The sequence below is a fragment of the Coregonus clupeaformis genome, chromosome 5 (assembly GCF_020615455.1).
Source record: "Coregonus clupeaformis isolate EN_2021a chromosome 5, ASM2061545v1, whole genome shotgun sequence".
Taxonomy (NCBI): Eukaryota; Metazoa; Chordata; class Actinopteri; order Salmoniformes; family Salmonidae; genus Coregonus; species Coregonus clupeaformis.
Window position 1 is genome coordinate 43,074,364 of NC_059196.1, and position 26,904 is coordinate 43,101,267.

The window sequence follows — 26,904 nt, forward strand, 5'->3', positions numbered from 1 at the left end:
ACAATTTTTTATATATATATTTGCCACTGCTCGACAACAAAAAAATCTGTCGACTAACAGCACATCGACCAAACAATCAACCAGTCGACTAAATGGGGTCAGACCTAAAAGAAAGCTTGTGAAAAACAAACAATTACTTATTGGCCTTGGTTCAACATTACAGTCACAATGTCCCTCAAAGGATCACCCCATCCTGTTGCATAACTGCAGTTTACCTATTGGCCTTGGTTCAACATTACAGTCACAATGTTGCTCAAAGGATCAACCCATCCTGTTGCATAACTACAGTTGATCAGCCCGGCCCACCTCACCTCGGGGCAGTCAGTTTGCCAACCTCCGGTAGGCCTATCCTAGCCTATAAAGCCCCAATCCTCCCCTCAGCTCCTTGCACTGCACTCAGGCTTCCAGCCCCATCCCCACCACCAGCCCAGGAACAAGCCATCTCTACCAGGAACAGCCAGAGCCATCCATCCACCTGGAACCTCAGCCATGCAGTCTGCCGAGACCAACACCAAGCTGAACCGGGGTTGCCTGCTCCTGGCTCTGAGGCGATACAGCGCTGCCGTCCACAACATGGAACAGACTGTCCTCCTCCCCAGCTTGCTCAGAGATGTGGAGTCAGACTCCGATGAAGAAGACGACCGTTTCCAGGACTGTCGCTCTGCAGCCGAAAGCTCCTGTAAAGACCTCTATGACTACTACCTGATGCTGAAGGCCGTCAGGAACGCAGTGGAGAGCGGACTGGTCCAGCTGGATGACCGCAAGGCGAAGACCCAGAACCACCTGTCCCTGAGTAAGACCCTGGAGCCCATGCTGGAGGCTGACCCAGAGGCCCTGTTCCACTTCCACCTCAGGGGACTGTTCTCTGTCATGGGAAACCTCACCAAGAAGTCCCAGGGCGTCACGACCAAGTACATGGACATCATTGGAATAATGCATTAGAATAACTAGGCTCAGGTTAACTCCAAATCGACAAAACAAAACAAGCAATACATTTTGGGCCTTGAACATAACTAAGATTTACAACTGTCAAAGCTGTTTACACATACTGTCAATAACACCAAGTTGTGTATAAAATTGAATAAAGGTGCTTTATCATAACTGACTTCTGCATGTCTATTTTTTTGTTTGTTTGTTTTTGAAATGTCCAAGACTTTCAGTGATTGGTGTTAAAAGAGCACATACAGCAACTGCAGGATTACAATTATGTTAGCTGATCTACTTCCCCGTTCTGTATTTATCAAGATCAACATAGCAGATAATACTGATCCTGATATGAAATACATTTCATTGTGTGAGTATTGTGAACAGCTCAGAATTGTGTCTTCTTGGACAACCCCTGTCACATTAACCTGTCACAAGCTTTCAGCTCACCTTGGTGATCGAAGCCTGGGCGGGCGTCCAAGGCAACTGTCACATTGAATAAGAAAATGATGCTATTCTAAATCCATGAACAACAGGCGATAATACAACCTATTATCTGGAACACAATGACACCCACTTTATTGGAGAGGAATAATATTCTGTGCAAACAAGAGCACATTATTTGAGTAGGATTTGTTTTATTATATACAAGACTCTTTAGATTTCACGTAATGTAATGGGTGATCGCATTAACACCAACAGGGGACTACGGAGACAGGTGGTATTCTGTTCAAATGTTCTCTCCTCTCCTTCAGCCAGCCAACCTCCTACACTCAGCGAATTGGGTGAAAAGGCTCCACGATCTCAGCAAATGTCTTCTTCTCTGTGGAGATCAAACACAAGAAAACCCACTTGATTAAATACTGAATTAAAAATGACTGACGTACGTACAATCAGTGAGTTGCCCCGAGTTTTGTGAAACGAGCTGGGTTGATTGCTCTGTGCATGTCAATGCCGTATACATTTTAAAGAAATCAATAACATAAAACGTGCCAATGACGTAACATTTGGTGTAGGATAGTAGGTATTTCTTGGGGTCACAACTAGAGCCTGGTTTGTGACTAGAAGAAACAGGGCTGTTTTATTTATCTGATGGTCCATGAGAACATTATGAAGGCTTGGGGTGTTGTTGATAGAATCTAGCCTAGTGACTGACTTGTCTTGATCACAGATCATTCATGTCTTCCTATGTGGACATCAGTCCAATCCATTTACCTTTGTCTGAAAAGTTCTCTGGGTGGAGTCGTACATATTCGTTCATGTCCCGGTCCAGTTTAGCGTATGTGTAGTTCTCGTGTTTGGTGACATGGTAACCAATGAACCAACCAATAGATGCCAGCAAGGCTTGCCGGTGAACACCTGCAAAGACAAAGACAAAAGTACAAAAGTACATTGAGACTGATATAAAATGACATAAAATAGGAGCATTTTTTGCTTCATTAAATAATCCAACAAATCTTCTGTCATTGATTGAGACAGGTGGGTCCACCCCAAAGTGCCGCATGTCATGATGACACTCACCGGTCATCGATCAATGAGAGAAGATTTGTAATAGACAAGATGGCGGTGTACACATTGTTGGATTAATTCATGGAGCAAAACATTTATTTTAATAAGAGGTTTATTCAAAATTAAAAACGGACCCCCTGCAACTGTACACAGTCATTTCATGAGACTCCAGTTTCCACGAATCGAGAACATAGATAGTATTGACAATACCTGGTTAGTTAAAAAATCTCTGGCAACGTTTTGTATTGGCAGACCTGTAACTCCCAGTATAATAGATACAAATTTTGGGGGGTTAAATCACATTCTGGTGTACAGTCTGTAACTAGTATTAGCCTACATCAGCCTGGTAAAGTGTAATTTCTATATTATTAAAATACCTAGAGAGCCTATTTTAATGTGTAGATTTGTGGTCCTCTGTAGCTCAGCTGGTAGAGCATGGCGCTTGTAACGCCAGGGTAGTGGGTTCGATCCCCGGGACCACCCATACGTAAAAATGTATTCACACATGACTAAGTCGCTTTGGATAAAAGCGTCTGCTAAATGGCATATTATTATTAGATACAATTTAGCTAATTCACCATACTGTTACGCTGAACAGCCAAGGAGCCTGCCTACACACCTAGCTTCGATGAAACCAGGAATTTTTAAATGTAAAAAACGATCTGGGTTGCATCGACGCTATAAGACATCCTGACATGACTGATATGATGAAAGTCGACAGAATGGCCACATTTCATAGACCAATAGATGTCAGTTATTATTGCAGACTACAAAAATCAATTTTTCCATAAATGCAGTGTTATTATGCAACGTTACCTTCTTGAACATTCATTTACACTAGACAGTGAATTTTTGTTAAGAATGGAAGCTGTCAAGCAGTGTTCTGTTTGTAGCCAGCTGTCAAGCTAACTACCAGTTAACGTATGTGTTTGTAGGCAACGGTGCTAGCTAGCCGGATAACGTTAATCGTTCAATTTGTTTGATCATTAAAAAACAGTTAGCTGGGCATTATAAAGCCTATTACATTAAATGGCTTGACCTGGCTCTCGGTTGAGATCAAACTAGCTAGCTAACAGTTAGTTACGGTAATCTTGTTTAGCGGCTTGTGCTAGGCGATGCTAACGTGAGCTAGCCAGCTAGCTAACCCTACCTGATTTCATGGGCGGCCTACGGTTGAGGGCATTCTGTAGCATCGCCGAGCACCAGCCGATAAGACCGAGCCAGACAGAGTTTCGGTTTATTATTCCTGGAGGTGGAAGGACCTTCGCCTCATCTGGAAGCCCCATGTCGGAAAATGCACTGATCCAAACAATCAAATTATTATTATTATTATAAACTGACTTTGTTGACTAGCCTATTAGCGCTTCACCTCACAGAGGAAATCAAGGGCATATTATTTAGCCGTCCAGTGTAACCGTGACACCAGTCCGTCAAGGAACCAAACAGCTGGTTCCGCCGAAAAAATCGGATTCTTCTGTTTTTCAGTTCACAAAATACCTTGTATTATTGGCAAACATATTTGCATGGTTTATTTTCATCAAAGAAAAACATATTTCATTAATTCACTCATTTCCCCCCAACCCTCTAAAGTTGACTACATTTCAATTGGCCCTGACCCTGTATATAGCTTCCTGTCCTATTTCTTATTTCACTTGTTTTTTTGTTATACTTTTTTTTTATATTGAATACTGCACTGTTGGGTAGCGCTTGCAAGTTAAGCATTTGTACTTGTACATGTGACAAATAAAACTTTAACTTGTTGATGGTTGGGAATATTTTGCAATAAAAAACAGCGATACTGGAGCATTGAGGTAGATACAGTGCATTTGGAAAGTATTCAGACCCCTTCCCTTTTTCCACATTTTTTTTTACATTACAGCCTTATTCTAAAATGGATTAAATAAATAACAATTCTCATCAATCTACACACAATACCCCATAAAGACAAAGCGAAAACAGGTTTACATATTTACATAAGTATTCAGACCCTTTGCAATGAGACTCGAAATTGAGCTCAGGTGCATCCTGTTTCCATTGATCATCCTTGAGTTTTGACAACTTGATTGGACTCCACCTGTGGTAAATTCAATTGATTGGACATGATTTGGAAAGGCACACACCTGTCTATATAAGGTCCCACAGATGTCAGAGCAAAAACCAAGCCATGAGGTCAAAGGAATTGTGTTGAGGCACAGATCTGGGGAACGGTACCAAAAAATTTCTGCAGCATGAAGAAGTTTGGAACCACCAAGACTCTTCCTAGAGCTGGGCACCCGGCCAAACTGAGCAATCAGGGGAGAATGGCCTTGGTCAGGGAAGTGACCAAGAACCCGATGGTCACTCTGACAGAGCTCCAGAGTTCCTCTGTGGAGATGGGTGAAACTTCCAGAAGGACAACCATCTTGGCAGCACTCCACCAATCAGGCCTTTATGGTAGAGTGGCCAGATGGAAGCCACTCTTCAGTAAAAGGCACATGAAAGCCCGCTTGGAGTTTGCCAAAAGGCACCTAAAGGACTCTCAGACCATGAGAAACAAGATTCTCTGGTCTGATGAAACCAAGATTGAACTCTTTGGCCTGAATGCCAAGCGTCACGTCTGGAGGAAACCTGGCACCATCCCTACGTTGAAGCATGGTGGTGGCAGATGAGGGGATAAAACAATTTAATCAATTTTAGAGTAAGGCTGTAACGTAACAAAATGTGGAAAAAGTGAAGGTGTCTGAATTCTTTCCGAATGCACTGTACTTTTCTCCTTCCCGCGCTTCTGACACCCAGGTGGGTCACCCAGGACATCTCTGTGCCTGGCAGATATCTCAGCTTGGATGTCGGCCCACCACCTCAAGCTCAACCTCGACAAGACGAAGATGCTCTTCCTCCCGGGGAAGGCCTGCCCGCTCCAAGACCTCTCCATCACAGTTGACAACTCCATGGTGTCCCCCTCCCAGAGTGCAAATAACCTTGGTGTGACCCTGGACAACACCCTGTCGTTCTCTGCAAACATCAAAGCAGTGACTCGCTGCTGCAGGTTCATGCTCTACAACATCCGTAGAGTACGACCCCACCTCATACAGGAAGTGGCGCAGGTCTTAATCCAGGCGCTTGTCATCTCCCGTCTGGATTACTGCAACTCGCTGTTGGCTGGGCTCCCTGCTTGTGCCATCAGACCCCTGCAACTTATCCAGAACGCTGCAGCTCGCCTGTTGTTCAACCTTCCCAAGTTCTCCCATGTCACCCTGCTCCTCTGCACACTCCACTGGCTTCCAGTCGAAGCTCGCATCCACTACAAGACCATGGCGCTTGCCTACGGAGCAGCAAGAACTGCTTCAGCCTATGCTCAAACCCTACATCCCAACTCGAGCATTCCATTCTGCCACCTCTGGTCTCTTGGCCCTCCCACCCCTACGGCAGGGCAGCTCCCACTCAGCTCAGTCCAAGCTCTTCTCTGTCCTGGAATCCCCATGGTGGAACCAGCTTCCCCCTGAAGCTAGGACAGCAGAGTCCCTGCCCATCTTCCCGAAAACATCTGAAACCCTACCTCTTCAAGGAGTATCTTAAATAATCCCACAGTAACCCCACCCCCCTTTGTGAACTAACACTTGCACTTGACTTTACTAGCTCAGACCTTGCTGATAGCTACTTTATTGAGGAAAAATGTACTTACTATGCCTGTGATATGTGGTTGTCTCACCTGAATGCACTAACTGTAAGTCGCTCTGGATAAGAGTGTTTGCTAAATGTCAAACGTAAATGTCATTGAGGTAGATATGTACATAAAGGTAGGGGTAAATTCACAAGGCAACAGGATAGATAATAAACAGTAGGAGCAAGGTATACGTGGTGAGTGTGGGGGGAGTAATAGTGACCAGTAGTAGGATAAATAGTTAGATACTAATGGTAATGGCAATAAATAATCAATGAACAGCAGCGTTCATTCTGTAATAATGTAGTAATAACCTCCCAACTCCCTACCAGTACATCATCATCATCATCATCATCATCATATTCCTACTGTACTTTATGTGTATCAGTTCACTGGCTGGTCAGTAAATAAATATGCAATAAACAGTGCATACCATACCATATTAGAGACTACTGTTCATGCAATATTTCTACAATTTCTCTTCATAAAATTTGATTTTAAAATCTAACCTTAATCACAATGACAACCTTATGCTTAATCCTAACCTTAAATTAAGACCAAAAAGCAAAAAATTTTTTGTTTTCATGAATTTGTGCGATATTTCCCATTTTGAATTTGTGTCTGTGGTACTGGAAACCCTGCTGCTGTTGCTGAGGCTGAGTGAACAGCACTGTTGGTGGAAAAAGCCCTGTTGCCGATTTTGCTGAGCAGACTGAATGCATATCGAAATACTTTGAAGTCGGGGAATATCCCCACGTTTTTGGTAAGTGTAGTTAGTTTTTTAAATGGCACGATTATTTAGCGAGCCAATTGCCACAATAAACATCTTTGCTAGCGACCGAGAGCTAGCTAGGGAACGTTACTACCTAGCTAAAAGCTAGCTGACGTACGCGTTAGCTGTGTTCTGAGGGGAAACCATCGCTTGCTAGCTAGTTAGCTAGCTTGTTTGCTTTTGGAGAGGGGATCTTAGTTTTTTAGCTACTAGATAACAACCAGAAGAGCTGAACAATTGTTCGTTTAGGTGAGCGATATGTTGATTAGCTAAACAAGAGAGGTTGCTAACTAGCTAGTTAGGTAGTTAAATCATTGCACCCAGAGAGTTAACGTATGCTGCAGCTAACCACTGATGCATACTCTCCCTGGAAAATATTATAGTCTTGTTATTCTAAGAGAAATAATAACCATTAGCCTTTGTTTGCCGAATACTGATTGGATTGTTTTTGTATTAAAACGTTAGCTATATCGAAATGTTATAGTCAGATAGAATAGAACAATGAAAGTTGAAAATATTGTTTCATGTGATTGTAAAGGGGTGGGGGACTTGGGGCCATAACCAGGGCTCTTTCCGTTATGGACAGCCAATACATTTGGTTTGCTTTCATTGGATACGTGTCAGTAACTTGCTAACGTTAGCTAGATTTCAGTTGAAACCCGTGAAAGTAGCTTGGCCATCAATTAAATCTAGCTGCATCATGCAATTTCTCTTTTCCTTTCCAGGTTTGCATGCCACATGATAGGCCTACTTCAAAGCAGAAAGCACTGTCTGATATTTAAAACATAGCTAGCTATTACAGTATTATGATCAAATATAGCGTACTATTTCCAATGCATATGTTACGAGGCTGTAACTTGATGGTAGCTTGTGGCTAGCTATAGGGGTTGTTGGTTTGGCTTGTTCTCTCTCTCTCTCTCTCTCTCTCTCTCTCTCTCTCTCTCTCTCTCTCTCTCTCTCTCTCTCTCTCTCTGTCTGTCTGTCTGTCTGTGTGTCTGTGTGTGTGTGGACTTCTCCTTGCAGTCCTCCCAGCATCACACCATTAGCCCCTGGCAACCAGTCCATAAAGACACATGCACACTAGACCCTGCCATAGCAACGTCTTGGATCCCCCTGCCATAGCAACGTCTTGGATCCTTCAAGAGGAAAAAACAGTGAATGTGCTTCAGGGAGGCTCTTTTGATGTGATGCATAAAAGGCAGCATTTAGAACTAAACACTTACTGTCAGATGCTGATTAAATGTCAACAGTTGCTTTCTTTCACTTGTAGAATCTTAAAAGCTTCAAGAGCAACTATTGCCGCTGTTGATGAAATGCAGAACTAATCAACACCTCTTTTTGGGAATAGACCTTAACTTAAATTACGTAATGTGCACATATGCTATGCAATATATCTTTGCAAGCATAGGGCTAACGTTATCTAAACTATGCTGAAGGAAACGGTAGGAAGAGGCAGTGTAGCCAAACAGTGCGTAATACAGGAGGTTTATAAAGAAAAACAATTCTGCAAGGCCAGTGTTTGTATTAATAATAATAATAATAATAATATGCCATTTAGCAGACGCTTTTATCCAAAGCGACTTACAGTCATGCGTGCATACATTTTTGTGTATGGGTGGTCCCGGGGATCGAACCCACTACCTTGGCGTTACAAGCGCCGTGCTCTACCAGCTGAGCTACAGAGGACCACACTATTAGGTGTAATTCAAGATAACTAAGCCAAATGAAGAGATCAGTACACTAACGTTGTCAGCAGGTACCACACATGTTGTTGATTACCACTGCAGAATGACTTAGAATATTCTGTTATGCAATCCACTGATTTCTCTCTCTTTCTCACTCTCCCCCCCTCTTTTCATCAACAGTTTAGGATGAGCATGGAAGATTATGACTACCTGTTCAAAATTGTACTAATAGGAAATGCTGGTGTTGGGAAAACCTGCCTAGTCCGCCGCTTCACTCAGGTTAGTATCATAATCGTACATCAAACCTGCCTGGTCAGACGGTTCACTCAGGTTAGTATCGTAATCATACATCAAACCTGCCTGGTCAGATGGTTCACTCAGGTTAGTATCATAATCATACAGTCTCATCAATGAGTTGCAACAAAACAATTAATTATAATTCTGTAATTTTTCGGCCCATTCCCCAGGGCCTTTTCCCGCCTGGACAAGGGGCTACCATAGGAGTTGACTTCATGATCAAGACTGTGGAGATCAAAGGGGAAAAAGTCAAGGTCTGTCAATCACACTTCATGTACAATTACTTTTGTGTACCTATAAAGCATGGTTCCCTGACTGGTGGCCCATGGGCCGAATTTGACCCGTGGGTGATTTTATTTGGTCCCCCGAGTTTTCTGAGACTGTAAAAACACCAGCAACTCAGCTCCAAGTGATTTAAATTTTGGAAAAATGTACCAAAGTATTCTCATGCAGAATAGAGAGAGATATATGTGATCATATACAAATGTAAGCAAGGTTTGAAATTATTATGTTTTAGTCTGATATTATATCTGTTTGGGCTTCTTGCGGTCAATTTACAGTCTACACAGTATTTGTAGTTATGTTCCGGCCCCCAGACCATCCACTCAAGAAAAAATCAGCCTGCAGCTGAATCTAGTTGATATTCCCTGCTATAAAGGATTTATCAAGCATCTATGTAGTGTTAATAAAGGCTTAATGAATGCTCTATAAACCTTTGTAACTGCCTTATCATTAGTTTAATGCTCTATAAACCTTTGTAACTGCCTTATCATTAGTTTAATGCTCTATAAACCTTTGTAACTGCCTTATCATTAGTTTAATGCTCTATAAACCTTTGTAACTGCCTTATCATTAGTTTAATGCTCTATAAACCTTTGTAACTGCCTTATCATTAGTTTAATGCTCTATAAACCTTTGTAACTGCCTTATCATTAGTTTAATGCTCTATAAACCTGTGTAACTGCCTTATCATTAGTTTCATGTGGGACCAGATTATTTTCAACACCATGAGAATCAAAGAACAAACCTTACCTCAACATTGACTGTGATGTGTGGTTGTCTGACCCACCTTAGTTAAATGAATGCACAGACTAAGTCGCTCTGGATGAGAACGTCTGCGAGGCTTTAAATGACCAAAATGTAAAAACAGTGGTAACGTGATTTGAACACATATTTTCCTCCCAGCTGCAGATCTGGGACACAGCAGGCCAGGAGCGTTTCCGTTCCATCACCCAGAGTTACTACCGGAGTGCCAACGCCCTCATCCTCACCTATGACATCACATGTGAGGACTCCTTCCGGTGCCTTCCAGAATGGCTGAGGGAGATTGAGCAGTATGCCAACACCACCGTGGTCACTATTTTAGTCGGTGAGATAGCGTTCACATGCTGTAGTAACGTGCGTCCTGTACGACACCCTATTGCTTTGAAATGTTTGACCAGAGCTCAATGTGGACCAAAAGCAGTGCGTCACATTACATCACATTGATGTCAATATCCCTCTGGTTAAAGGTCAAGCCCATACAAAGCTATGGTCATCAGTCCAAGGACCAGCTCAACGTAGTAATCAAAAGTTATTCGGTATTAAAAGTAGACGGCATCTCGAAATGTGCTATTGGCTTTATCAGGGTGGGATCAGATGTCCTAAAGGCATACCTACCGGTAACTCGTTTCTGTGGTTTTATCAGACAATGGACAACGAGATAATATTAGATGCAATTGTTCCACGGGGTGAGGTTACCATATCTCCACTCTAGAATCTGGGAAGGGATTTTATCAAGAGTGAAAAGCTTTATAGAAAATGTATAAAGTAAAATGTATGTTGTTATTGGATACTTCCCACCCTAGCTGCTATTGAGAATATTTAGATTAGATAACTCCCTTTTGGAACATTGGTTTGTTTTTTTGCCAGAGCACAGAACTTGTGAAAAGATCAACGGTATCGTTGAACGTCAGTGATGCTCACAGTCACACCGTAACAATCAGCCTATGCATCAGGCCTCTATCTAACATTCAATATTAAAGATGAATATTTCCCTTTTTCCCCCCAGGTAATAAGATTGACCTAGCTGAGAAGAGGGAAGTCCTGAGGCAGAGAGCTGAAGAGTTTGCGGACTCCCAGAGCATGCTGTACCTGGAGACGTCAGCCAAGGAGTCTGACAACGTGGAGAAGCTCTTTCTGGATCTGGCCTGCGAGCTGATCCGCGAAGCCAAACAGAACACGCTGGACAACAATGACACAGCGAACGCTACGCCCGGAGAGGGAAAGGCCATCAGCTACCTGGGCTGCTGCGGCACAAACTAGTCCGGACGCCAGAGAGCTGGGGGGGGGGGTCGCGTTCATTCCTGTTCATAAAGGACACCAAACACCAACAAGTGGGGTTCTTATCAGACAGATTTAGCTCAGTACCTTTCCGGGTTACCCTCTGTTTTGGGACGTTTTTTCTTCCGTTTTAATGCCTATTGAACGCGACCCTGAGCTGTAGTGTGACCAGCACACTAGCTGTAAAATAGATCTGACACAGTGGAGTAGAGATGGCAGGATGCCTCTGTCTGTCTGTGCCAGTCCAGACTCCATGGTGCCACTGTCAGTCCCGAGTCCCTCCATGCCTTTTACCCTCAAAACAGAACAAGGATCTGATCTGTCCAATCACCACCTTGTTGTTTTTTATCCTCCTGAAGAATATAAATATGTTCAGAGGATGCAATACAAGCTGCTGCCACTAGATGGGAGTACAGAGCTTTATCCCTGGTGCAACGGGATTGAACACACTGTACTGTAGGCCTTGTTGCAAGCTGATGTGTCATTGGGAGTTTTCAAAGGAAATCTTAGGAAGGTTCAATGAGTTAAATGTATTCATGCACCATTCATTTCATTCAACGGGAAAAATATGGTTGTGCCTCCTGTTCTGGGGGTTGGTGGGTAAGATTAAAATGAAACTCCAGGAGAAGTCACTAGTTGCTAGTTACCTGATTTTAAAGCACTACAATTATTTCCTCACAGACAGGAGGACATGTACAGCCCATTCAAGTTTTTAATTTGTCAACAATGATCTGAATGAGATTGAATAGTTAAATGCGTTTGCTGTGTGGGGATGGTAAAAACCACCCAACCACTTAACAAAAAATACAATTCAGACACTTATGCATTTAAAATTTGATTCATGCTACACGAAATTGTTTGTTCGTTAGCTATTGTGTCCTACCCCTACAATGCACATGCTTTGATATAGTGATATTATACACCCTTTCAATTTAGGCTTCCTCAGTTGACCTATTGGTTATTGAATAATTGATTGGCGCCATCATTACAGTATTGAAAGAAATGAAAAGCCAATTTACCAGAAGTGATCCGTTTTTGGGGTTTTGTGTTTGTTTCCTCATCAGTTCACTTCATGTCCCGAGAGCTCACGGTAAAAAGTTCAAATTCCTTCTAGTAGTATACTGCCTGTGTGGTTTAATTCATTTCAAACCTTATCATTATAAAATTGATTGCATATATACATTTTTGTCTCTCGGCTCAATTAACTGAAATGTCTATTGGTGTGCAGGAGTTTGACACGCCTGATTGCAATGCAGGTCTGCATATAAATGGCACCCTATTCCCTTTATAGTGAGTGCACTACCTTCGACTGGAGCTCTACGGGCCCTGATCAAAAGTAGCGCACTATATAGGGAATAGGGTGCCATTTGGGATGCAAGATTACGTTTTGTTTTTGTCTGCGTTGTCCATGAATGATGTTGTTCGTTTCAGATAATGGTCCAGTGTTTATGAATGATGTTGTTCGTTTCAGATAATGGTCCAGTGTTTATGAATGATGTTGTTCGTTTCAGATAATGGTCCAGTGTTTATGAATGATGTTGTTCGTTTCAGATAATGGTCCAGTGTTTATGAATGATGTTGTTCGTTTCAGATAATGGTCCAGTGTTTATGAATGATGTTGTTCGTTTCAGATAATGGACCAGTGTCTTTGACTAACCGTAACAATTCCCTTAATGTGTTTGTCTGATTGTTTTGCACAACGGAACTGTGAATCTTTCTTTTTCGTTTAAATAGATTCTCAACATTTTACCTGCTGCTATATTGTGTTCACATTTTCATGTTGTCTAATATGAAATCAAACCCATACTCAAGAATAGATTACATTTATTCTTAAGTTAAACAGAATTCTGTAGCGCCAATTGCAAACTTTATTTGATGAATGCATTATTACTTGATAATGCATTTAATAATGTACTACATTAAAACTATTGAGTTAATACACAGCCATTAGTCAGGATCTAGTTAGCTGCACGGAAAATATATTTAAACCTTTCAAGCGTTTAAACACTAGTTCACTTCAACATTAAGTTCAAATTGTATTTGTTTTCTTTGTGGCAATCTGCTGTTGCTAAATACATTTTTAGATTTAAATAAATGTCAGCTGTTTTCATCAAAAGTACTCTAATATCATACCATGACCGTGATCTATTGTGATTTTAGAGTGACCAATCACATAATGTTAACTATAACAGGAAATTTGAATTATTATGTGGATTATAATCAATGAACGTTTTTGTAGGGGTTGATACATTTTCCGTTAGGGCAAATCGAGTCTGACATTTCAAAGTGGAAATGACAAACTTTTGAAGCATTTTTCAAACTCAAATACACTATAAGTTTGCATTTCCTGCTTTGCAGGAAAATTCTCAACAACAAAAGAGTGATCAAATTAAGATCCTACATCTGTAGCGTGCACTTCTGCCTTGGTTGTTGCCCAATGCTTGCCATGATTTGAAAGTGCCATGCATTCTATATTACCACATTTTCTTTAAAAGCAAAACATTTAGAATTTTTTTGTTTGTTTTGTACACATAATTAATTGTAGCCTGGGAACCAGTCTGTTTGTGCTAATGTTCCACTCCTTGGACTCCTTGTGGAATGTTGTAGTGATGGCATAAAACAGGTCTGGATTTTCAGGATCATTTGTACTGTATTCCATATTGTTATGCTTTGGGTGTTTTTCGTACAGCTCCTGCCATATATTTGACTGTCTTCTAGCTTTATTTTATAGACCCGATTGCCATGTTGTACTGTGTTACACAGCGTCATAATCTGCTGTATATTGATAGTGTAGTTTAATATCGCCATTTCTTGTTTATTTTGTACGCCTGTATTTTAACTTTTAGCACTTTGCTTTTATATTACTGGTAAAATATACTTTTTTTTCTCCTTTTCCTGAACATTATTTTATAAAACTAATGTTAATGTAGGTGATATTGTTGTCTTTTGGCTGTTACAGTACTGAGTAACTTCAGATTGGTCAACAGTGTCTACCCATTTTTCTTCTATTGTCCAGAGGGAGAAACACAGTAAAATACTTCAGTAGAATGCAGTTGAGAAAGAGAGAGAGAAGCAGAAGGATTTTTGTTACATTTTATTTGGATCTGAATGTTTTTCTTTTATGTGTACAAAATAATACCTAAGGTTATCCTGTATTACATTAAATAATCACACTAAACATGACTCATGTTTCTGACTCATCCATTATTGCAAATGGCTATTTTAATGATAGTTTAAAGGAGTCGTTCACTATTTTACAACTTGATGTTAGATGGTTCCTCACCCTGAATGTAGTCTATGGGCCAGGAGAAACTGTAATCCATGGTTCAGTTTTCTGTGTAGCAACTGAATGCATTCAATCAAAATGGGGGACAATAGAGTGCTGAGTTCCCGGCAGTTAGCAAGTTTGGTAGGCTACTAATGACCATCAGCAGCATCAGAGCTTGGAGAAGCCTAACTACGGTGACTAAAGGGTCACGTGGCGGTCATGACTCGTGACCGCCGGTGTGGCGGTAATACGGTCACAGCAACAGCCCTAAGAAGGGGGTACCTAGCACAACTGAATGCATTCAATCAAAATGTGTCTTCCACATTTAACCCAACCCCTCTGAATCGGAGAGGTGCAGGAGGCTTCCTTAATGGATGTCCATGTCATCAGCGCCCGGGGAGCAGGTGTTGTTAGGGAGAAACTGTAATCCATGGGTCAGTTTTCTTTTAACAGCCATTACAAACTTCAGCTAACATTAGCCACTACTAGCTAAAAATAAATGGAAGTGACGGGGGCAAGTGAGCATGAAATATCATACAATGTTATGAAAAACACGATTTTGACTTCATGACCTTTAAAAAAAAAGTATGTCCAAATCACCTGAAATCAACTCATATTTGGTTTGATGTTACTTAAAGGTGAGTTGGCCTTTACAAAAAAACGTGATCACATGCCACCATCACTTACATTGATTTTTAGCTAGCGTTGCTAAAGTTAGCTGAAGTTTGTAATGGCTGTTTAAAGAAAACTGAACCATGGATTACAGTTTCTCCCTAACAACACCTGCTCCCCGGGCGCTGATGACATGGACAGCCATTAAGGAAGCCTCCTGCACCTCTCTGATTCAGAGGGGTTGGGTTAAATGTGGAAGACACATTTTGATTGAATGCATTCAGTTGTGTAACTGACTAAGTATCCCCCTTTCCCTGTATACAGTGCATTTGGAAAGTATTCAGACTCTTTGACTTTTTCCACATTTTGTTACGTTACAGCCTTATTTCAAAATGGAATAAAATGTTTTTTCCCCTCATCAATCTACACACAATCTTGGTGGTTCCAAACGTCTTCCATTTAAGAATGATGGAGGCCACTGTGTTCTTGGGGACCTTCAATGCTGCATACATTTTTTGGTACCCTTCCCCAGATCTGTGCCTCGACACAATCCTGTCTCGGAGCTCTACGGACAATTCCTTCGACCTCATGGCTTGGTTTTTGCTCTGACATGCACTGTCAACTGTGGGACCTTATATAGACAGGTGTGTGCCTTTCCAAATGATGTCCAATCAATTGAATTTACCACAGGTGGACTCCAATCAAGTTGTAGAAACATCTCAAGGATGATGAATGGAAACAGGATGCACCTGAGCTCAATTTCGAGTCTCATAGCAAAGGGTCTGAATACTTATGTAAATAAGGTATTTCAGTTTTATTTTTTTATATACATGTGAATTTGTTTTCTAAAAAGCTGTTTTCGCTTTGTCATTATGGGGTATTGTGTGTAGATTGATGTGGGGAAAACATATTTAATCAATTTTAGAATAAGGCTGTAACGTAACAAAATGTGGAAAAAGTCAAGGGGTCTGAATACTTTCCGAATGCACTGTATATTGTATGAACTGGAGCATTTGAGAACGTCATGACGACCGAATGCACTGAGGTAAACCGAATGTGTTTAGCGTTTAAGACAATCATAAAGTGAAGTGTCAACCTGGTGTGTAATCATTAGTCCAGAAAGTTGCAATTGCAACTAAACCGAGAGTTTCTATTGGAAAAATGCAGGTTGGTCCCTCGCCGTTTCGTTGTGTTTAAGAAAAGTTTTGCAACAGAATCTACGTAATGAATACGCCCCAGGCGTCAACACAGCCGCACCATTCGCATCTATCTTTTTGCAACTCGTGATGATGGCTACATTGTAACTGAAAACCTTTCCACCATATACCAACTGTTACTTTGTAATATTTGCCCACTCTGTCCATAGATTAACTTGCATCATGGCACGAAGTCTTCTCACATGATAGCTTCATTGGTCATCAATGTGTGACTTGCATGCACTCTGATTTGCTGACAGGCAACTTGACTTCCTCTTAGTGAAACATCAACACATCTTAAAACAGGTTCCTCCTTCCTCCTTCCCACTCACTGCAGCCCACACAGATGACTTTATATAGACTGTTCTTACAGGTTTTTCTTTAGAATCGTCCTGGCCACTGCAGATATGAGGTCTGGAGGATTCGGTTCGGTATCGAGACCGGCCATAACGTCCATCGTTGTCATTTTATCGCACTATTGTGTGCATGTGTTAGCGCTCAAGTCGCAACTTTTGAATAGGTATGGCGGCGTTATAGATCTCAATGCTCAGGACACCGTCATCAACTATGAAACACGCTATTTTGACCAGAAGGTACGTTTCTTTTTTGCTATAATAACATAATAAAGTGATTGACGGCTGTCATTATGTCTGTCAACAATCACTGTCTAGACAAGAGACTAATCAGCTTTGTAGATTAGCAGGACATTCAAGCTGTAGTCCAAACAAACACACACTGCATGTTTAGGCTATCTGATAGATATGTTTTAGAGCTTTAAAACTTTTTTAAAAAAAGTTTGTGCTAAAGTAGTAATAATAATTTAATAACGGTTGAGTTGATGCATTTATTTACGTGTGCACCAATTTGTGCACAGTTATGTAGCTGTATTTTTTGTAATGATTATTTAGGCCAACCTAAAATTTCGTTCACTATTTTACAACTTCATTTTAGATGGTGTCTCACCCTGAAAATAGTCTATGGGCCAGGAGAAACTGTAATCCATGGTTCCGTTTTTTTTAAACAGCCATTACAAATGTCAGCTAACTTTAGCCACCTCTAGCTACAAATCTATGGACGTGACGGGGGCATGTGAGCATGAAATATCATCACATTTCATGACAAACATGATTTTGACTGTTCATGATCTTTAAAAATCTAATGTCCAAATCACTTGAAATCAAATAAAACATTATTTTTTTTTGTCACATGCCTCGTAAACAACAGGTGTAGAATAACGCCTCAAGCCCACCAAATGTATCAAACTCTTTGCGTTCCGGCGGAAGTCATTGATTTTCAATGGAGTAGACCGCAACTCTACGTTGGCGGTGGCGCGCTAGGCTGTGGTGCGTTCTGCGTCCCCTCATAAGTTCAATATGTTCAACTCGTGCGTCGCTTTACCGTGCGGTGGTACACATGGGAAGTACACACACAGACTCCCAACTAGCTAGCTTTTTAGCTAGTTGAAAAGCGAAGCACATGGGCGTCAAGTACAGAAAATGTGGGCTAGACATGCAAACAGTGAAACGCTTACTTATAAGGTCCTTCCCGACAATGCAGAGAGAAAAAAAAAAAGAAATAATAGAAAAATAATAACCGGAGGAGCCGATAGTCTAGAGGTTAAGAGCGTCTGGCTGGTAACCGAAAGGTCGCTGGTTCGAATCACCGGGCCGACTAGGTGAAAAACGTGTAGTTGTGCCCTTGAGCAAGGCACTTAACCCTAATTGCGCTTGTAAATCTCCCTGGATAAGAGCGTCTGATAAATGACTAAAATGTAAAATAAATACACAATGAGTACCGATAACTTGGCTATATACATGGGGTACCAGTACCGAGTCGACGTGCAGGGGTACGAGGTAATTGAGGTAGATAGATATGTACATACAGTGCATCCGGAAAGTGTCCAGACCCCTTGACTTTTTCCACATTTTGTTACGTTACAGCCTTATTCTAAAATGGATGAAATTGTTTTTTCCCCTCACCAATCTACACACAATACCCCATTATGACAAAGCAAAAACAGGTTTTTCGAATTTTTGCAAATTTATAAAAAATAAAAACTGAAATATCACATTTACATAAGTATTCAGACCCTTTACTCAGTACTTTGTTTTAGCACCTTTGGCAGCGATTACAGCCTCGATTCTTCTTGGGTATGACGCAACAAGCTTGGTACACCTGTATTTGGGGAGTCTCTCTCATTCTTCTCTGCAGATTCTCTCAAGCTCTGTCAGGTTGGATGGGGAGCGTCGCTGCACAGCTATTTTCAGGTCTCTCCAGAGATGTTCGATTGGGTTCAAGTCTGGGCTCTGGCTGGGCCACTCAAGTAAATTCAGAGACTTGTCCCGAACCCACTCCTGTCTTGTTTTGGCTGTGTGCTTAGGGTCATTGTCCTGTTGGAAGGTGAACCTTCGCCCCAGTCTGAGGTCCTGAGCGCTCTGGAGCAGGTTTTCATCAAGGATCTCTCAGTACTTTGCTCCGTTCATCTTTCCCTCGATCCTGACTAGTCTCCCAGTCCCTGCCACTGAAAAACATCCCCACAGCATGATGCTGCCACCACCATGCTTCACCGTAGGGATGGTGCCAGGTTTCCTCCAGACGTGACGCTTGGCATTCAGGGCAAAGAGTTCAATCTTGGTTTCATCAGACCAGAGAATCTTGTTTCTCAGGATCTGAGAGTCCTTAAGGTGCCTTTTGGCAAACTCCTGTCATGTGCCTTTTACTGAGGAGTGGCTTCCATCTTTACACTCTACCATAAAGGCCTGATTGGTAGAGTGCTGCAGAGATGGTTGTCCTTCTATAAGGTTATCCCATCTCCACAGAGGAACTCTGGAGCTCTGTCAGAGTGACCATTGGGTTCTTGGTCACCTCCCTGACCAAGGCCCTTCTCCCCCGATTGCTCAGTTTGGCCTGGTGGCCAGCTCTAGGAAGAGTCTTGGTGGTTCCAAACTTCTTCCATTTAAGAATGATGGAGGCCACTATTTTCTTGAGGACCTTCAATGCTGAAGAAATTTTTTGGTACCCTTCCCCAGATCTGTGCCTCGACACAATCCTGTCTCTGAGCTTTACGGACAATTCCTTTGAGCTCATGGCTTGGTTTTTGCTCTGACATGCACTGTCAACTGTGGGACCTTATATAGACAGGTGTGTGCCTTTCCAAATCATGTCCAATCAATTGAATTTACCACAGGTGGACTCCAATCAAGTTGTAGAAACATCTCAAGGATGATCAATGGAAACAGGATGCACCTGAGCTCAATTTCGAGTCTCATAGCAAAGGGTCTGAATACTTATGTAAATAAGGTATTTCTGTTTTTTTATTTTGTATACATTTGCTAACATTTCTAAAAACCAGTTTTCGCTCTGTCAGTATGGGGTATTGTGTGTAGATTGATGAGGATTTTTATTTATTTAATCAATTTCAGAATAAGGCCGTAACGTAACAAAATGTGGAAAAAGACAAGGGGTCTGAATACTTTCCAAATGCACTGTATAGATAGGGATAAAGTGACTAGGCAACAGGATAGATAATAAACAGTAACAGCAGTGTGTGTCATGAGTTAGTGCAAAAAGGGTAAATGCCGATAGTATGGGTAGCTATTTAAATAACTATTGATCAGTCTTATGGCTTGGGGGTAGAAGCTGTTCAGAGTCCTGTTGGTTCCAGACTTGGTGCATCGGTACCGCTTACCATGTGGTAGCAGAGAGAACAGTCTATGACTTGGGTGGATGGAGTCTTTTGACAATTTTTAGGGCCTTCCTCTGACACCGCCTGGTATAGAGGTCCTGGATGGCAGGGAGCTCGGCCCCAGTGATGTACTGGGCCGTACGCACTACCCTCTGTAGCGCCTGCCAGGTCTCTGACCTCCCTGTGACCTCTCATCGTTGTCGGTGATCAGGCCTAAGGCTGTGTCGGTCATGAAATGTCTTCAGCCGGTGATTGTCAAGCAAATAACTGTCGGTCTCACGGTAATTGACCGTTAATTAACATAAACACATTTAGCACCTTCTGGCTTCCACACATAGCCTACAAGCCACTGATGCAGACCTTTGGAACATCTACATATTAACAAGTCTAATAAATCCATGTAATATCGCCTACACCTTCACAATAAATCCATTATTTATTTAAGACAGGTCTAAAGAAGCATGATATGAAGAAAATGTAGTCTATTTCAGAAGAACAGAATAGCATACTCTGAGTTGTCCTTATGTTAGGTCCTGATCTGGCTATGCCATATGGCTGTGGGCTACACTAGTTCATTTAGCAGACAAGATTTGCTTAGAATTCCATGGCATTATTTTATATTATTTTATAGTATGAAGAAAACAATTGAACAAAGCTGAATAAAATAGAAAGGATATTTTCTCCAAACGTTTTGAGGAAGTGCACACATGCGGCTATTCTGTGTTGAGCGGTTAACAAAGAAATAGGTATTCCTACATGCTTAATTTAGATTTATTAATGTTACTTTAGTTGTTCTACAAACGTAGGGCTATATGTTTTCATTTTTAAGGCCGCATGATGCAACTCTAATGATGATTTGAAAAAAGTTGCTTGAAAGGCACGAGCTCTGCTTTGTTTTTTTGCGCAGGCTGTACACACTTCATCAGTCTCTCATTCACAATTTGAAAAGCACTTGATAATGCCTTGAATTTCCCGGCGGCATCCCCTTTGTGTGGCCGTATTGCATCCTAAAAAAATCCATGCCTTTTGTGGCTAGTGGCCATTGTGCCCTTCTCCCTGAGTGCTGCGCGCTCGGAAGCACCTCTCACTCACATGGCTCTCCATCACGTGACTGGGTCTTTCTCACAGGCTACAAGTGAAGACAGACACATCGGGGACACAACTGCGCGCGTCCTTATCCAATTCCAAGGTGCATATTGAAGATATTGGAAGAACTGTCCACATTTACATTTAATCAGCCAACAAGATGAGTCGGCCTAACGAACAGCAAAAGCCTATGTCAATCTACTATCCCCCATTGTACAAAAAGTCGACCTATTCTATTCTGTGCGAGAAATAAATGTTCCAAGTATAGTCTGGGACTGTTGTGGGATGCGATAGATCCCAAATTAATAAAACCACTAGCATCAAGAAACATTTTTTACACAATGTGGCTGGCGCAACAGATCAGAACGTTTAGCTTAAAATGTCTATAAACTATTAGGCTATTTCTTCACATTATAAGTGCAGCAATGCGCACATGGTAGTAGGCTATAAGCGCAAAATGTTCCATTAGCGGAAAACACCATTATCAAAAGTGACTGCAAATGCAATTATGCATGTAATGCTTTTATTATAAAGATGCATTTTTATGGTGAAAATTATCTTCCCCAAACTTGAAACTCACGCGCTGCTTATGTATGCCAGTTAGGCTCTACACCCCTTGTAAAGAGGATTAATGTGCTTAATTTTAAGAAGTTATTTGGCCACTTTAGTTGTGATACAAACCTTATTAAAACATATAGGCCTATGGGCTAGGCTTCATGAGGTGTGAGACTATGATTAGAAAAAGTCGCAAAAAAAGGTATTGTTTCTTAAGCTGGGCATCATTCACAAGTGATAATATATAATTCACAAGTGATAGGCTAATATTGTCACCCATCAGACTATTCTTGATTTAATCTTGTCTTTACATATACTAAATAATATATGTGTGAAATTTGTTTTGATTTAGAATGGACCATTATCATGCACCTGTATTGAAACAGGGCCAGTGAGAAAAAATACATGTCATCTATGCATTTAAATAGCGAATGGAGGACGCTTTTCCCGTGGTTTATTTTCATGCCAGCCAGGTAGGCTATACTCCTGTTGTAAATATAAGCAATGTGCTTAATATTAGGAAAGTTGAGAAATAAATATAGTAGGCATAGCCTATAGAAAGCTAATGGGATCCTCCTCTTTTTAGTAGAGGCCATCACTTTTTTTGCGAAATTGCATAGCCTATATAAATGTTGCGCAACATGAGCTCATGGGCTCTCATGAAGTGTTTGATTAGATTTTCGATTAGATTTGCATTGATGTCATAGTGATTAGAGGGACAATAGAGTGCTGAGTACCAGGCAGTTAGCAAGTTTGGTAGGCTACTAATGACCAGCAGCATCAGAGCTTGGAGAAGCCTAATTACCGTGACTAAACGGTCAAGTGGAATTTGACTGTCTTCATGACTCGTGACCGCCGGTGTGGCGGTAATACGGTCACCGCAACAGCCCTAATCAGGCCTACCACCGTTGTGTCATCTGCTAACTTAATGATGGTGTTGGAGTCGTGCATAGCCACGCAGTCGTTGGTGAACAGGGAGTACAGGAGGGGACAAATCACGCATCCCTGAGGGGCCCCCGTGTTGAGGTTCATCGTGACGGATGTGTTGGTGCCTTCCCTCACCATCCAGGATCCAGTTGCAGAGGGAGGTGTTTAATCCCAGGGTCCTTAGTTTAGTGATGAGCTTAGAGGGCACTATGGTGTTGAATGGTGAGCTGAAGTGAATGAACAGCATTCTCACGTAGATGTTCCTTTTGTCCAGGTAGGAAAGGGCAGTGTGGAGTGCAATAGAGATTGCGTCATCTGTGGATCTGTTGGGGTGGTATGCAAATTGAACTGGGTCCAGGATGTCTGGGATTATGGTGTTGATGTGAGCCATGACCAGCCTTTCAAAGCATTTCATAGCTACAGATGTGAGTGCTATGGGGCGATAGTCATTTATGCAGGTTACCTTGGCGTTCTTGGCCACAGCGACTATGGTGCTCTGCTTGAAACATGTAGCTATTACAGACTCGGTCAGGGAGAGATTGAAAATGTCAGTAAAGACACTTGCCAGCTGGTCAGCGCATGCTCTGAGTACGCATCCTGGTAATCCACCCTGCGGCCTTGTGAATGTTAACCTGTTTAAAGGTCTTACTCACATTGGCTACGGAGAGCATGATCACACAGTCGTCCAGAACAGCTGGTGCTCTCATGCATGGTTCAGTGTGTCTAGCCTCGAAGCGATTATGGAAGGTATTTAGCTTGTCTGGTAGGCTCGTGTCACTGGATAGCTCGCGGCTGGTTTTCCCTATGTAATCCATGATAGTTTGCAAGCCCTGCCACATCCGACGAGCGTCAGAGCCGGTGTAGTAGGATTCGATCTTGGTGCTGTATTGATGCTTTGCCTGGTCGATTGTTTGTCGGAGGGCATAGTGGGATTTCTTATAAGCGTCCGGATTAGTGTCCCACTCCTTGAAAGCGGCAGCTCTAGCCTTTAGCTCAGTGCAGATGTTGCCTGTAATCCATGGCTTCTGGTTGGGATATGTACGTACGGTCACTGTGGGGACAACATCGTCGATGCACTTATTAATGAAGCCGGTGACTGATGTGGTAAACTCCTCAATGCCATCGGATGAATCCTGGAACATATTCCAGTCTGTGTTAGCGAAACAGTCCTGTAGCTTAGCATCCGCTTCATCGGACCACTTCCGCACTGAGCGCGTCACTGGTACTTCCTGTTTGAGTTTTACTTGTAAGCAGGAATCAGGAGGATATAATTATGGTCAGATTTGCCAAATGGAAGACGAGGGAGAGCTTTGTATGTGTCTCTGTGTGTGGAGTAAAAGTGATCTAGAGTTTTTTAGCTTGTAGTTGCACAGGTGACATGCTGGTAGAAAGGAGGTAAAGCGGATTTCAGTTTTCCTGCATTAAAGTAACCGGCTACTAGGAGCGCCACGTCTGGGTGAGTATTTTCTTGTTTGCTTATGGCTTTATACAGCTTGTTGAGTGCGGTCTTAGTGCCAGCATCGATTTGTGGTGGTAAATAGACAGCTACGAAAAATAGTATGGTCTACAGCTTATCATGAGGTATTCTAACTCAGACGAGCAGAACCTCGAGACTTCCTTAATATTAGAGATCGCGCACCAGTTGTTGTTCACAAAGAGACACACACCTCCTCCCCTGAGCTTCCCCGATGCCACCGTTCTGTCCTGCCGATGTATAGAAAAAAACAGCTCGATTTATATTCACCATGTCGTTGTTCGGCCACGACTTGGAGAAACATAGGATATTACAATTAATCAGATCACGTTGAAAGGATAGTCTCGAACGGAGCTCATCCAGTTTATTCTCCAGTGAGTACACGTTCGCCAATAGAACGGAGTGTAGAGGCGATTCATGATTTATCCAGTCAGGGACCCCACATGCAGGCCTCTATAGCTCCGTTCCCTCCTCCTCCGAGTGTCAGGGATTTGAGCCCGGTCCGGGATAATCAATATGTCTTTCGACCTCCGACTCATTAAAAGTAGAAGTCCTCATCCAAACGGAGGTTAGTGATAACTGTTCTGATGTCCAGAAGCTATTTTCTGTCATAGGAAACAGATGTACATAAAAAAGTTAAGATCAGCGCAAAAGAAATACACTAAATAGCAAAAAATCGTCAGGAGCCCGTAAAACACCTGCTATTCCCTCCAGCGCCATAAAAGCTTAATACAAATCAACTCATATTTGGTTTGGTGTTACTTAAAGGTGATTTGTCCCTAAAACAAACATACTCACATTGCCCATCACTTCCGTTGATTTTTAGCTAGCGGTGGCTACACAGAAAACTGAACCATGGATTACAGTTTCTCCTGGCCCATAGACTACTTTCAGGGTGAGGAACCACCTAACATCAAGTTGTAAAATAGTGAACTACTCCTTTAATGTAGGATTTTTATAGTTTCATAATTATGGTAATTTCATGATTTGTAATTTATTCTCAAATAGAAATAGCATCAGCAAGGTATCAGGAAATGTTATTTGTGTGAATTCTGTACTTCAACTTCCGTCAGCCTTAGTGATACACCTGGTGCAGAATGTTACAGAAAATAAAATAATTGAATGACTCCAGTAGAAATAGAATCATGCTGGTTCTATACATTATATTTCTATCTGGAGCACAATGACTGTATATATGAACTGGAGCATTTGAGAAGGTCTTACCTACCAAATGCACTGAGGTATAACCAAATGTGTTAGAGCATTTACAACAATCCTAAAGTGAAATGTCAACCTGGTGTGTAATCACTAGTCCAAACCGACAGTTTCTATTGGACAAATTCAGGTAGGTCCCTCCCCGTTTAGATTTGTTTGCTTCAGTTTAAGAAACGTTTTGCAACAAAATCTGCATAATGAATACGCCCCAGGTGTCAACCATTACTTTATACCTCAATGGTGTCAACACACAGCAGCACCATTTGCATCTATCTTTTTGCAACTCGTGATGATGGATACATTGTAACTGAAAACCTTTCCACCATATACCAACTGTTACTTTGTAATATTTGCCCACTCTGTCCATCGATTCACTTGCATCATGGCACGAAGTCTTCTCACATGATAGCTTCATTGGTCATCAGAGTTTCTAAACCCAGAAGCGTAACATCGCGAGACTTCCGGGAACGCGAAACAGACCAAACAGACCATGCCGGGGTTTGAGAAGTCAAATATTCGTCTTTAGATGTTCATTTTCTCAAAATCTAAAGGCACAACTTAGATTAGATCCAATGTCTTAAGTTGTTGAACATGTTATTACTCCAACCTCCAGAAAGTGACAAACTGACACGTTTTAATTTTCGTCAAAAACATCTTTATGTCGAAGGAAGTTACTTTGATTTGACGGCTTGCACATGTGCAGTTCGGCGCTAGACGACCGTGTTTTTACGCATGAGTTTAGCGTCGCCATGACGTCGCTACAAGCGTTAGCAGGGATTTCTATTGGAGAAGCAGTTTTAGCCTCTCTTCATACTGTACTGACTTTGCATGCACTTTTGATTTGCCAACTTGCCTTCCTCTTCCTGAAACATCAGCAAATCTTAATAGGTTCCTCCTTCCTCCTTCCCACTCACTGCTGCATCATGCGACTGCAGCCCACACAGATGACTTTATATAGACTGTTCTTACAGGTTTTTCTTTAGAATCGTCCTGGCCACTGCAGATATGAGGTCTGGAGGATTCGGTTCGGTATCGAGACCGGCCATAACGTCCATCGTTGTCATTTTATCGCACTATTGTGTGCATGTGTTAGCGCTCAAGTCGCAACTTTTGAATAGGTATGGCGGCGTTATAGATCTCAATGCTCAGGACACCGTCATCAACTATGAAACACGCTATTTTGACCAGAAGGTACGTTTCTTTTTTTGCTATAATAACATAATAAAGTGATTGACGGCTGTCATTATGTCTGTCAACAATCACTGTCTAGACAAGAGACTAATCAGCTTTGTAGATTAGCAGGACATTCAAGCTGTAGTCCAAACAAACACACACTGCATGTTTAGGCTATCTGATAGATATGTTTTAGAGCTTTAAAACTAAAAAAAAAAGTTTGTGCTAAAGTAGTAATAATAATTTAATAACGGTTGAGTTGATGCATTTATTTACGTGTGCACCAATTTGTGCACAGTTATGTAGCTGTATTGTTTGTAATGATTTTTTAGCCCAACCTAAAATGTCTAGATGTTATAGTTGTTTTTAGGCAATATATTATCTCCTTCCGCTATGGCCATTTGCCACCAAGACATTAAAATTAAATGAGCATTGTTTATATTGATGCTTGTTGCCTAATTTACTATTGACCGTAGTTTTATTTGTTTGTGGTGAACTTATAACTGCACCGCTGGCTTTCCTTGGAGGATTTCCTTAATTCTCTGTGTACTTTAAATCACTTCT

At 41.7% G+C, this 26,904-nt stretch overlaps 4 protein-coding genes across 4 annotated transcripts in view; 3 read left to right on the top strand and 1 right to left on the bottom strand.

Moving 5' to 3' along the window:
• The first annotated feature begins 376 nt into the window (after positions 1-376).
• Positions 377-1,101, top strand: LOC121566872 (thyroid hormone responsive). The gene has a single exon (XM_041876766.2). The coding sequence runs from the start codon at positions 490-492 to the stop codon at positions 940-942; it is 453 nt and encodes a 150-aa protein (XP_041732700.1). The 5' UTR covers positions 377-489; the 3' UTR covers positions 943-1,101.
• Positions 1,102-1,542: 441 nt separating this feature from the next.
• ndufc2 (NADH:ubiquinone oxidoreductase subunit C2) lies at positions 1,543-3,854 on the bottom strand. The gene is made up of 3 exons (XM_041876767.2): positions 3,584-3,854; positions 2,140-2,283; positions 1,543-1,747 (listed from the first exon to the last, which is right to left on the bottom strand). Exons 1-3 carry the CDS (start codon positions 3,717-3,719, stop codon positions 1,698-1,700), a joined length of 330 nt encoding a protein of 109 aa, XP_041732701.1. The 5' UTR covers positions 3,720-3,854; the 3' UTR covers positions 1,543-1,697.
• Positions 3,855-6,686: 2,832 nt separating this feature from the next.
• Positions 6,687-12,329, top strand: rab30 (RAB30, member RAS oncogene family). The gene is made up of 5 exons (XM_041876768.2): positions 6,687-6,836; positions 8,711-8,809; positions 8,998-9,081; positions 10,013-10,196; positions 10,878-12,329. Exons 2-5 carry the CDS (start codon positions 8,717-8,719, stop codon positions 11,129-11,131), a joined length of 615 nt encoding a protein of 204 aa, XP_041732702.1. The 5' UTR covers positions 6,687-6,836; positions 8,711-8,716; the 3' UTR covers positions 11,132-12,329.
• A 13,663-nt stretch (positions 12,330-25,992) lies between these two features.
• LOC121566995 (prolylcarboxypeptidase (angiotensinase C)) overlaps positions 25,993-26,904 on the top strand; it is a 108,234-nt gene continuing 107,322 nt past the window's right edge. Inside the window, exon 1 of the mRNA XM_041876942.2 lies at positions 25,993-26,358. Within this exon, the coding sequence (XP_041732876.2) occupies positions 26,173-26,358 (186 nt within the window). The 5' untranslated portion in view covers positions 25,993-26,172. The remainder of the gene's footprint in view (positions 26,359-26,904) is intronic.

Coding starts and splice junctions, on each gene's coding strand:
- rab30 (XM_041876768.2), top strand. CDS start 8,717: ATGAGCATGGAAGATTATGACTACCTGTTCAAAATTGTACTAATAGGA. Junction 9,082..10,012: donor TCAAAGGGGAAAAAGTCAAG/GTCTGTCAATCA, acceptor TTTTCCTCCCAG/CTGCAGATCTGGGACACAGC. Junction 10,197..10,877: donor CGTGGTCACTATTTTAGTCG/GTGAGATAGCGT, acceptor TTTTCCCCCCAG/GTAATAAGATTGACCTAGCT.
- LOC121566872 (XM_041876766.2), top strand. CDS start 490: ATGCAGTCTGCCGAGACCAACACCAAGCTGAACCGGGGTTGCCTGCTC.
- ndufc2 (XM_041876767.2), bottom strand. CDS start 3,719: ATGGGGCTTCCAGATGAGGCGAAGGTCCTTCCACCTCCAGGAATAATA. Junction 2,284..3,583: donor TAGGCCGCCCATGAAATCAG/GTAGGGTTAGCT, acceptor TTGTCTTTGCAG/GTGTTCACCGGCAAGCCTTG. Junction 1,748..2,139: donor AGAGAACTTTTCAGACAAAG/GTAAATGGATTG, acceptor TGATCTCCACAG/AGAAGAAGACATTTGCTGAG.